We start from the raw sequence: 12,328 nt of genomic DNA, 5'->3' as shown, positions 1-12,328 counted from the left end.
TCACGCTCCTGGCACATAGCAGGTGCTCAGAAGTGCCCTGTTCCTCCTCTCTCCCCCCCGTTTCCTCTTTTCCCTGTTCTCGCTCCTCATCACCCCTTCTCTCCACAGTGACAGGGAGGAGGAGGAGGTGGGGTTGGGGAGCTGAAGGGGGAGGTCAGGGGCGGGGAAGCAGAGGCTGGTTCTGGCCCCACCATCCCTCCTCCTCCCCCACCCATTCTCCCGCGAGCACCCCTCCCTGACAGAGGTCCTGGAGCCCAGTGACCTCAGGCCTGAAGCTGAGGTGGACAGCAACCTCCCTCCGGGGACTGTGAATAGCCCCTGGGCTGGCCGTCTGTGTGGTGGGATGACTTCCAGGGGCCTGGGTCTTCCTGTGACACCCCACTTGCCTCCTCCCTCTCTGGGCCTCAGTTTCCTCACCCATAAAACAGGGTCAGCAACCCCAGCCCTCACCCAGCTTATCAGAGAGAGCCCACTGCAAAACAGTGAACAAATTGGAGAAATCTTCATGCCTCTTATTGATAAATAAGAGGCCATTTTCTCCAGTGATTTTCAAGCTTTACTCAGTGTTGGAAGCCTTGGCTAAAGCATAGAGGCCCAGTGTGTGCTGGGGGGAGGGCTGCAGGGAGCGACTAGGGTCCCCTTGGGCACTGTCAGGGAACCCCCCCCCTGACAAGAGCAAGGGAGGTACATTTTGAACACTGCAGCTCTCAGACCCCCACAGTTTTCTCTCCTGCTTAAGAAAACACAGCAGGCCACAGGGAACGAGAGGAAGGCTTTAAATCTGCTCACGTTTTTGAAGAGCGAAAACTACCCACCAGCCCCTGGACCTGATCGCTGGGTAGGCGTTGGCACACTGCAGGTTCTTAGTAGATGGCAAATGGGGTGGCCCGGGGAGCCCTGGCTATAAGGTGACGTTGAGATGGGACCCACACAGGAAGAGGAGGCCAGGGGGAGAGCAAGTGCCAAAGTCCTGCGGCTGGAGAGGGCTTGACTTTCTCAGCAACAGAAAATGAGGCCAGGGAAGCGGCAGGGTGCATGGTGGTGAGGGCGGGGACGGGAAGCAGAGAGCAGGCACAAAGGGCGCTGCAGGGCATGGGAGAAACGGGGTTTTACTGTGACTGCAGTGGGAATCTGTGAAGGGCTCTCATCAGGAAAGGACTGTGATCAATTGATACTTAAAGAAAATTGCCCTGGCCCCCTCGTGAAGCCTGGACAGTGCGAGGTGGGCGGGGGAGCTGGGAGGTCGCTGTGGGGTGTTGGTGGACATGGTGGCCGTAGGCACTTGTGGAGTGCATTTTTTGTATAACTGGGTGTTGCTGAGACAGAGGTGATCCTGGATGCAATGCCCCGTGTGTATTGAGGCCACTGTGAGCTTGTGTCCAGGGGCTGGCCTCCCAGCCTCAACCTGGGTTTCTCTTTGTCCTCAGGAGGTTGACCTGGGCCCAAAAGTGGCCAAAGAGGAGGTGTTGACAGTAGAAGCTGGCGTGAAGACTGAGGCTGAGGCCCAGCCCCCACCTGCCATGACAAGCTCGAGTACGGACAGTGTGGGTGTGGAGGTGGCAGTGCTGGCTGATGACCTGATGCCCATTGTGGACCAGCAGCAGGTGCTCGCCCGGTAAGTGTCTCAGCTGGGGGCTGGTGGGACCCCTCGGCGGGGACGGGAAGGAGCTATGCCCTGGGTGTGAAGGTGGAGGTGCCCATAGATTTTTGCAGACCCCCCCACACACCGAGGCCTCTCCTAGCTCTTCTTCCTGACGTGGGCGAGGGGGTCCTGATCCTTGCAGGAGCAGTGGGGCAGGGAAGGTGCTAGACTCAGCCGGATGGGCGGGGCTCTGCTCTGGAAGCTGCACAGGTGCCACCAGGTCCCACCAGGTACCTGCTCTGGGACAAAGTGAAGGACTGTTGCCCGTCTGGCTTTTACAGGGCTTAGCGTTTAGGTTTTGGGAATCCCAGGGCAGGGCGACGTCATGTCCCAGCCCAGCCTCCAGTGCCCTCCCTGATGGAAGACTTGCTCCCCTAGGGATCAGCCACCCCCAAACACACGCTGGGGCCACCTGGAGAGCTGGGCTTTCCTCACTAGTTATGCAGCTTTGTGCAAGTCACTTAACATTTCTGACACTTGGTTCTCACTTCTGCAAATGAGAATAATGTCAGGCCCACCTCCGTGACAAAGCCAGCCCCATGGCCAGGGGTCCAGCCTCCTTCCAGTCTCACAGGCCACAGTTCAAACATTCACTGAGCAACTACTGTGTGCTGGGCCTTAGGACACAAGGATGAATGAGATGCCACCTTGTCCTTCAAGGGGCCTCATGGTCCAGGAGGGAGGCAGGTGCACGAGGTCCGGGAGGGCCAGGTTCTGGAGCAGTTTGCAATGAGTGGTCAGAGAAGGCTTCACAGAAGAGGGGACACCTGAATAAGGTTTACACGACAGATGCCCCAGGGGTGGCATTCGAGATACAGGGCAGAGCCAAGGTGGTACAAAGGCGCAGAGGGAGGAAGCAGCCTGGGTGTTTGGAAAAGCACGAGCAGTGAGTTAAAGCCAGAGTGAATGAGGGGTGGTAGGGTGAGAGGTGAGATAGAGAGGCCTGTGTGCTCCCCGCGGGGCTTGGGCTTCACCCTGATGGGGACCCTAGAAGGATTTTAAGCAGAGCAGTGACTTGGACATGGCCCCCCTCTGCCCTGGCTGCCATCCAGCTTAGAGCCCAGCTGCTCAGTTAACAGAGTTCCATCCTCCCCCTTGAGCACCATCTGTCCTGTTCTGAACCTCATCACGCGTTTAGTTACAAGCCCCTTACATCCCTTTGGGATGAGGCAGCATCTCAGACACTTTTGTGGTGCTTTGTTAGACAGTGAGGGGTTCCACATGAGCCTTTCTTTGTGGCTATCGAAAACTTGTACCTTTAAAGGTCAAAACTCTAAGCATTTTTGAGCATTTTGGATACAAATATTTTTAAAAATATATTGTACATGTCCCTGCCTGATTAAACATTGTATACTGAATGCATTTTTTTTTGCATTTTTTAAAATCGATGTATAAAGGACATATAACATTGTATTAGTTTCAGGTATACGACATAATGGTTCCATATTTGTATACATCACAAAATGATCACCACAATAAATCTAGTTAACATCTGTTTTCATACATAGTTGCAAATTTTTTTTGTTTTGTGATGAGATCTTTTAAATCTATTCTCTTAGAAAATTTCACATACACAATACAGTATTATTAACTATAGTCACCATGCTGTACATTGCATCCCCAGAACTTATTTATTTCATAACTGGGAGTTTGTATCTTTTGACCCCCTTCACCCATTTCACCCCCCGCCCCCCGACGTCCAGCAACCACCAATGTGTTCTCTGTAGCTATGAGATTGGTTTGTTTTTGTGTTGCCTTGTAGATACCACATATTAGTGAGGGCAGGTAGTATCTGTCTTTTCTGGCTTCTTTCACTTAGCATAATGCCCTCACGCACACTGGGACCATTTTCTCAGCCCAGGCTAGTCCAGGTTGCCTGGGGTGCAGTCAGGAGCCTGCTCTGCTGGCCTCCATCAGCACTGGGAGGTGGGTGGCTGGTGGGTTAGCTCTGGGTCCACAGGGACATTGTCACCCTTCCTGTTGGGCACAGCCACCGCCAAGGTTGAGGGCACGGGCCTGGAGTTGGGTAGATCTGGTAGGAACCCTGGTTGTAACCCTGAGTCTGTGGCATCCCCTCTCTGAGCCCCCATTTATGTCTCTGTGAAGTGGGCCTGTTGAAAGGATTCTGTGAGTTTCGGCTGGACAGCAAGCACTTAGTGATGGGCAGATTCGGTCACGTTTGCCTCCTCCATGCTGGCAGTTTGCAGCTGTTGCAGCAGCAGGTGGTCGGTGGGGAACAGGCCAAGAACAAGGACCTGAAGGAGAAGCACCGGCGGCGGAAGCGCTATGCAGACGAGCGCAGAAAGCAGCTGGTGGCTGCCCTGCAGAACTCCGACGAGGACAGTGGGGACTGGGTGCTGCTCAATGTCTACGACTCCATCCAAGAGGAAGTGAGGGCCAAGAGCAAGCTGCTTGAGAAGATGCAGCGCAAGGTGAGGCCCCCGTCCCCCGCCTGCCCTGCCCCCACACCCACAAGCACCTACTGTGTGCCAGACCCTGTTGTGGAAGCAGTCACACTGACAGATGTGCGTCTGCTGTCTTGGAGCTTACTTTCTAGTGGGAGTGTGTGTGTGTGTGTGTGTGTGTGTGTGTGTGTGTAAGAAATACAACAGAGAAACAAGCAAGAGAGTATCAAGGATTGATAGCACTGTGAAGAGATACTGGCGAGGGGAGGTGGTTTAATTTTTTCACTATTACTGAAGTACAAATGCCGAAATCACAAATGCACGACTTAATTCATTTCCACAAACTACATGCATTGTGAAACTGGCACCCACATGGAGGAACTGAGCATTAACAGAACCCCAGGAGCTCCTGGGGCCACCTTAGTTGGGCGGACAGGGACATTCTCATAGAGGCGATTATTTCTAAGGTGGGACCTGAGAGGTAAGAAAGGACCGGCCATGTGGCGACCTGAAGGAAGAGCTTTTGGGGCTGCAAGGGGCCAGTGCCAGGAATGAGGTCAGTGGCTCTGGGAACAGAAGGGAGGCAACTGCCACTGAGTGTACGGAGTGAGGCAGCAGCCGAGGGAAGGCGATCCGTCTCTGTGACCGTCACTTATGCGTCCTTTGAAGCATCCTCGAGTGGTCTGCGCCTCATAATGTCCCCCTTGTCCCTCCTCAACACTGGAAACCGAAGGATCTTGCCAGACCATAAAGCTGATACTTTTTTCCTCTTTAAACCTCTTTAGTTTTATATTTTCTTGGCTATTTTCATGCCTTTTCTTAATACCCTTTGTAACGTTTCCAGTAGAGTTCATTCTTCCTTGGATAGCTTGTAATTTGGTTTTAAAATAATTCTTTCTGGAGTTCTTTTAATGTCCTATTTGTCATCATCTTCATTTTTGTCCATTTCAGTTTCAAGCTTTTGGATTTCTGACTTGAAGTTTCCATGTCTATGACTACTTGTTGAGGGAAATTTTATTTATGTTGGGGTATTGGGTTCTGATCTTAATCTGTTGGGTTCTGTGTGTTTGTGCTTTGGGGGGAATTTTCTTCCTCTGAAATGTATTGATTTTCATTTTCTGTTTCTTATAGTAGCTCAGATGAGATGCATCTGCCCTCTTCTGTTTGTTTCGTAATGTCTTGGTTTTCTGCACTTCCAACAACTGAATGCAGAGGTGAAGGTTTGGGGTTTAGTCAAGAGCACACTCTCCTGTTCATATAGTGAAGTACAGTCTTAAATAGAGTTCTTTATTCATTCCCAATTGCTGCCTAAAACAACACAGATTTATGATCTTACAGCTCTGTAGGTCAAAGTCCAGGTACAGCATGGCGGGTTCCTCTGCGTGGAATTCCACAAGGCGGAAATCAGGGTGCTGGCAAGGCTGCACTTCTTTCTGGAGGTTCCTGGAGAGAATCCATTTCCAGTGTCTTGGCAGGATTTTGTCCTGTGTGGTTGTAGGGCTGAGGTTCCCATCTTCTTACGGCCTGTTGACCATGGTCATTCTCAGTTTCCAGACACAGCCTACACTTCTGTTTTAAAGTCCATTGTTTAACAATCTTAATTGCATTTGAAAAGTCCTTCTTGCCATGTAAGATAATTTATTCACGGACATAATGCCAGAGGGTGAAAATCTAGCTTTCCAAAAGTTTTTCTCCTTCTTTTCTTTCGCCACTTCCCCCTTCTCTTTCTCCTTCTCCTTCGTCTTCTTTTTTTGGTGGGAGGGGTCAGTGTGTCTTTTGCTATTTTCTCTTGTTTCTGAAGGACTTTTAATTTCCACTTCAAGGGCTTCCCCCACTTCTAACTGCTTTCTAAATGTCCCCCAGAAGCAATGCCTCACAGAGACAAACCCCTTGGGTCCTGCACACATTCCAGTCTCTTCCCTCAGTTTCCCAGTATCAGATCTTTAGTATTGGGTTGTCAGAAAAGTCATGATGCATGTTTGTGACACATGGCACTGGCTCATTTTTGGAAGTACTAGAGTTATTCGCATCGATGTTATTGCTATGTCATTTGACAGCTGAGAGTTCTAGCTTCATTCTAAAAAAAATTGAGCGATTTGGTTGAGTTTTGGAGATGTTACAAATTGAAGATGGAAAACCAAACTGTGCGTTTTTGCCATATTTTACTGTTTTACTTCCACTAAGGGAAGAATGCATGTCAAGCTTGTGGAAAATTGCATAAAGTTTACGATGACAATGCTGTCCAAGAACGTCAGTGCCAGCGATGGTTCACGAAATTCCGTGCTGGTGATTTTGATCTCAACGACTCTCCTCTGTCAGAGAGGCCCACCGAGGTTGATGACGACAAAATAAAGGCATTGATCAAGTCAAACCCATGTTACATGACCCAAGAGATAGTAGAAACATTGAACATCCATCATTCAAGCGTTCACGACCACCTGAAGAAGCTGGGATACGTAAGGAAGCTCGATATTTGGGTTCCGCATGAACGCAAAGAAGTTCATTTGACGGTGTGTATGAACATCTGCAATATGCTCATTAAACGAGGAAAATGATCCTTTTTTGAAGCGACTGATAACTGGTGATGAGAAGTGGTTTACAACAATGTGGTGTGCAAACGGTCTTGGTCCCGAAGTGATGATTCGCCTCAAACGATACCAAAAGCAGACATTCATCAGAGGAAAGTTATGCTCTCAGTGTGGTGGGATTTTAAAGGTGTCGTGTTTTTTGAGCTCCTACCAAGGAATCAAACAATCAATTCGAATGTGTACTGTCGTCAGCAGTTGGACAGTTGAACGAATCCAACATCCAGAAACGTCCAGAGCTTGTTAATTGTAAAGGAGTTGTGTTCCATCGCGACAACACGAGACCACACACAAGTTTGATCACCCGTCAAAAACTATTGGAGCTTGGATGGGATGTGTTGCCATACCCACCATACTCGCCTGACCTTGCGCCGTCAGACTTCCTCTTGTTTCGCTCTCTTCAAAACTCCTTGCGTGGTATAACATTCAGTTCAGATGAGGCTGTAAATCAGCAGCTTGTTCAGTTTTTCGCAAATAAAGACAGGTCCTCCTATGAACGAGGAATTATGAAGCTCACTGAAAGACAGCAAAAGGTTATCGAACAAAACGGGCAATATATCATTGATTGATCTTTGTTCTCTATATAAATAAATGACCTTTGAAAAACATAGACAAAATATGTCATGACTTTGCTGACAACCCAATATTTTAGTGTTTTCCCACTCAGAGTGGGGCTTTCTTTTTGGGGGAGCGATTTTGTCTGTCTTTGGTCTGTCACCTTGCCCTCCCCCTTCCATGCTTTCTGGGTGGCCTCTACTTATCTCCCCTGTGGGGTGGGCACAGGAGCTGTCTGTTGGGTTAATGGGTAATTTGAAACTTCTAGTCTTCTTGGTCTCCCAGTCAGTAGGCTGGGCTGAGGATGATTTTATTTTTTTCTCCTTGTTGTTCTGTGTTGTTTTGGAGGATTTCTCTAGAGAGATTCAGATTTAGGTAGCTGCCATTATCTTCAGGTACCCAGAACTTAGTGTATTTTTTTAATATAAGCAAACATATGGTGTGTGTAAACACCACACACACATACATATCCTCCCCTTTCTTTCCTCTACCTAGCTTTTTTTTCATATAATGTTATATCCTGAAGACCACCCCATAAGCAGTATCTAGAGGTATTCCTCATTCCTTTCTTTCTTTCTTTCTCTCTTTCTTTCTTTCTTTCTTTCTTTCTTTCTTTCTTTCTTTCTTTTTTTTAGTTTCAGGTGTACAAAACAACATAATAGACATTTCACCCCTCACAAAGTGATAACCCCCTCCCCCCATCTATTGCCTCTCTGACATGGTATACAGCTGTTACAATTTCATTGACTATTCCCAATACTGTACTCCATATCCCATGACTATATATATATATATATATATATATATATATATATATATATATTAAATGCCTCATTCCTTTTTTTTTATTGGGGGATGGGAACAGGGCTGGGGAATTGGGGGAAGGGGAACAGACAAGTTGCTGTCCTTTTGTTCTTCAGTCTAGTTGTGGAGGACGTTGCTTCACTGGCCCAAGTTGGCACCATCATTGCGCTCTTCCCGGGCGAGGCAGATCAGTCGCCGGCTTCTGGATGGCCACTCACTGCGGCTGCTGGCTGCTCACGCTGGCTGCTGGCTACATACGGTAGCCCATGGCAACCCACTGCCACAGGGGCTGCAGCCTACACCATCGCCAGCGACTCACGGCAGCCCAGCTCCAGGTTGAGCTGTTGTTCAGCATCTTAGCTATAGAGGGCAGTGTCACTGGCCCTCATATATGGGATCCGAACCGGGGCCCTCTGGCGTCCCAAGCCAGTTCGTAACCAATGCGCCACTAGGCCGGCCCTGCCTCATTCCTTTTGAAAGCTGCACAGCACTGCACTGTGAGGCTGTATCATTATTTATTCACTCAGTCCTCTCTTGGTGGACATTTGGGTGGTTTCCAATCTATTGCTATGATTAAGAGCACTGTAGTGAATAGTGTGTGCGTACTACTTTTGTATTTTGGGTAGGTTTCTTTGATATTAATTCCTCTAACTGGGATTGCTGGGACAAAGAATAAAGACATGTGTGGCTGTACTAGATATTCCCGACTTCCCCTCCATGGGTTGTATCCTATTGCATTTCTACTACCCTGTGTGTGTGTTTTCTCACAGCCTCACTGACAGAGTATATTGAAAAAAATTTTGGATATTTGGCATTCTGATAGATGAGAAATAGTATCTCAGTGTAGCTTTTTTAAAAACATTTTTATCGATATATAATTGACATATAATAGTATATTAATATGTCAGGTAGACAACATAATGATTCAATATTTGTATATATTGTGAAATGATCACCACCATAAGTCTAGGTAACATCTATCACACATCATTACAGTTTTTTTTCTTGTGATGAGAACTTTCAAGATCTACTCTCTTTTTGTTAACTATACAGTTTTGTTAACTATAGTCACCACGCTGTACATTACATTCCCAGGACTTACTTATTTTGTAACTCAGTGTGGTTTTAATTTGCGTTTTTCTTATCGTGAGCAAGATTGAACATTTTTGTCATGTTTCAGGGATATGTGCAGGTTTTTTTCTCTGAACTATATTCACATCTTTTGCTCACTTTTCTGTTAGGGTTGTGGTTCTTTTTCTTCTCTACTTGGAGGAGCTCTTTATATGAGGAGTATTATGATTTATATTAGGAATATTAACTCTTGGTCTGTGATATGTCAAAAATATTTTTTTCCAGTTTGTGATTTTTACTATGCTTAAAGGTTTTTTTTTTTTTTTAAGCTGAGCCATCATGCCACCTGTTGGCAGCTCAGCAGCTGCTCAGCTCGGGCCGGGAATCGAACCGCTGTTTCTCAGAGCTCAAACTCTTGAAGCGAGCTCTTAACCAACTGAGCCACTCAGCCGGCCCCCTTAATGGTATTTTTTCATACAAAAAAAATTTTTTTTAAGTTGATTTTGTCAAATTGATCAACTTTTTTATTATTGCATATAGATTTTGAGTCATAGTTGGGAAATTTCACTCATGTTTACTCCCAGAACTTGTATGTTTTTTTCCTTTCCTTTTTTTATTTTTTATTTTATTTTATTTATTTATTTTAAAGGATTTTATTGGGGGAACAGTGTGTTTTACCAGGACCCATCAGTTCCAAGTCAAGTAGTTGTTTCAATCTAGTTGTGGAGGGCGCAGCTCAGTGGCCCATGTGGGGATCGAACTGACAACTTTGCTGTTATGAGCACTGCGCTCTAACTGAGCTAACCAGCTGCCCTGCTTTTTATATTTAAAAAATTTTTTTTATTTAACTCTCTGATCCACTTGAAATTTAGCCTCATGTACGTGTGAGGAGCGGATTCAGTATTATCTTTTGTATGTTTCCCAGCACCATTTTTCATACAGTCCATTCTTCTCCACTGACTTCAGGTGCTGCTTTTATTCTATGCTAAATTTCTATAAGCGTTTAGATTTATTTCTGGATTTTTCCATTCATTTTTTCTGCTCTGTCGATTCATGTACCAGTGCCAGCCACTTTATTTAAAATTCAGAAGCTTTATAATATGCTTTACAATCTCATAGGGCTAATCTTCTCTCAATGATTTTCTTCTCCAGGTGTTTCCTGGATATTCTTTTCCTTTTCAAATGAACTTTATAAACAATTGAGCTAGCTCAAAAGAAAAAGAAAAAAATTGATGGAATTTTTGGGGAATCATTCTATTATTTATTTATTTATTCATTCATTCATTCATTTATTTTTATTGGGGAACAGTGTGTTTTTCCAGGACCCATCAGCTCCAAGTCAAGTAGTTGTCTTCAATCTAGTTGTGGAGGGCACAGCTCCTTGGCCCATGCATGTGGGAATCGAACCAGCAACCTTGGTGTTATGAGCCTACACTCTAACCATCTGAGCTAACCGGCTGCCACAGGAATTGTCTGTTGGGTTGTTGGAAAAGTCATGACGCATTTTTGCAATGAAAAGCATGGAAAAAATACATCATGACTTTTCCGACAACCCAATATTTATAAATTAGCTTGAAGTACTGATACCTTTATGAGGTTTGATTTTCCTGAACATATATGGTATATCTTTCTATTTGTTCAAATCAATTTTTATGTCACTTAGGAGTGTTTTATAAATTTCCTCATGTAGGTTTTGGAAATATCTTGTTCGTTTTACATCTAGGTGTTTTGTTTTATTTGCTTTCCTCTGCGGGGTATCCTTTCCCATTATATCTTCTAACTGGATTTCATTTATAAAATGAAAGCTATTGGTTTTAAAAAGTGTTTCAAAAAATCATTGTGAAATAGAAGAGAACACTTCTCATTCTATGGGGCCAATATAACCTGATACCCAAACCAGACAAAGACATAACAGTAAAACTACAGACTAATATTTCTTGTGAATATAGATACAAAATGTTCTACAACATACTAGCCAACCAAATCTAACAACATATAAAAAGAGTGTACACCATGCTGAAGTGGGATTTATCCCAGGAATAAAAAGTTGGTTTAGCATCCAAAAATCCATTAATGTAATACATAATGTCAATAGAAAAAAGGACAAAAACCACTTGATCATCTTAATAAATGCAGAAAAAGCATTGGACAAAATTTAAAACCTGTCATGATAAAAACACTCAACAAACTAGGAATGGAAGGGAACTTCTTCAACCTGACAAAGGACATGTATGAAAAACTCAACAGCTAACATACTCAACAGATGCTTTCCCCCTAAGGTCACAAACAAGAAAAGGATGTCCTCTCTCACCACTTCTATTCAACATTGGACTGCAGGTTCTAGCCAGGGCAATTAGGCAGGAAACTAAAATAATAGGCATCTAGATTGTAAAGGAATAGGTAAAACTATCTCTAGTTGCATGTGATCTTTATATACAGAAAATCCTAAGGCATGCAATAAAAAAGCTACTAGAATCAATGAACGATTTCAGCAAGATTGCAGGATGCAAGATCAATAAGCAAAAAGGAATTGTATTTCTACACATTTGAAATGAACAAACTGCAGATAAAATTAAGAAAACAATTCCATTTATAATACATCAAAAAGAATTAAATGCTTTGGAATAAATTTAACAAAAGATGCACAAAACTATAAAACACTTGAAATAAATTAAGAATAGCTAAATGAATGGAACTACATCCAATGTTCATGGATTGGAAGACTTAACAATAAGATGGCAGTGCTCTTCAAATTCCTCTACAATTCCTAGATTCAAAGGAATCACTATCAAAGTCCCCACTGGCTTCTTTGCAGAAACTGATTAGCTGATCCTAAAGTTCATATGAAAATTCAAGGGACTCAGAATAGCCAAAAACAATCTTGAAAAGAACAAAGTTGGAGGACTCACACTTTTCAAAACTTACTACAAAGTTATAGTAATCAAGACAGTGTGGTACTGGTGTCAAGACAGACATATAGACCAGTGGAATGGAATTGAGAGTCTAGATATAAACCGTCACCTTTATAGTTCGTTGATTTTCAAATAGGGTGCCAAGATGATTCAATAGAGAAAAGACAGTCTTTTCAACAAATGGTGCTAGGACAACTAGATACCTAAACGCCAAAGAATGACGCCGGAATCCCAACCTCACGTCATATACAAAAATTAACTCAAGGGGCCGGCCGAGTGGCGCGATGGTTAAGAACTGGCTTGGGATGCCAGAGGGCCCCGGTTCGGATCCCACATATGAGGGCCAGTGACACT

General features: G+C 44.8%; 1 protein-coding gene across 7 annotated transcripts in view; it reads left to right on the top strand.

The window, feature by feature from the left end:
- KIF17 (kinesin family member 17) overlaps positions 1–12,328 on the top strand; it is a 45,131-nt gene that overhangs the window by 24,507 nt on the left and 8,296 nt on the right. For 4 of the 7 annotated variants that reach the window (XM_019666716.1, XM_019666714.1, XM_019666715.1 and 1 more), the window contains exons 9-10: positions 1,428–1,615; positions 3,810–4,074. In XM_019666716.1, coding sequence (XP_019522261.1) covers positions 1,428–1,615; positions 3,810–4,074 — 453 coding nt within the window. The remainder of the gene's footprint in view (positions 1–1,427; positions 1,616–3,809; positions 4,075–12,328) is intronic. The other 3 variants (XM_019666719.1, XM_019666718.1, XM_019666717.1) reach the window with 1 other exon arrangement.

This window comes from Hipposideros armiger, unplaced genomic scaffold (assembly GCF_001890085.2).
Source record: "Hipposideros armiger isolate ML-2016 unplaced genomic scaffold, ASM189008v1 scaffold_477, whole genome shotgun sequence".
Classification (NCBI taxonomy): domain Eukaryota; kingdom Metazoa; phylum Chordata; class Mammalia; order Chiroptera; family Hipposideridae; genus Hipposideros; species Hipposideros armiger.
This window is presented reverse-complemented; position numbering and strand designations above follow the sequence as displayed.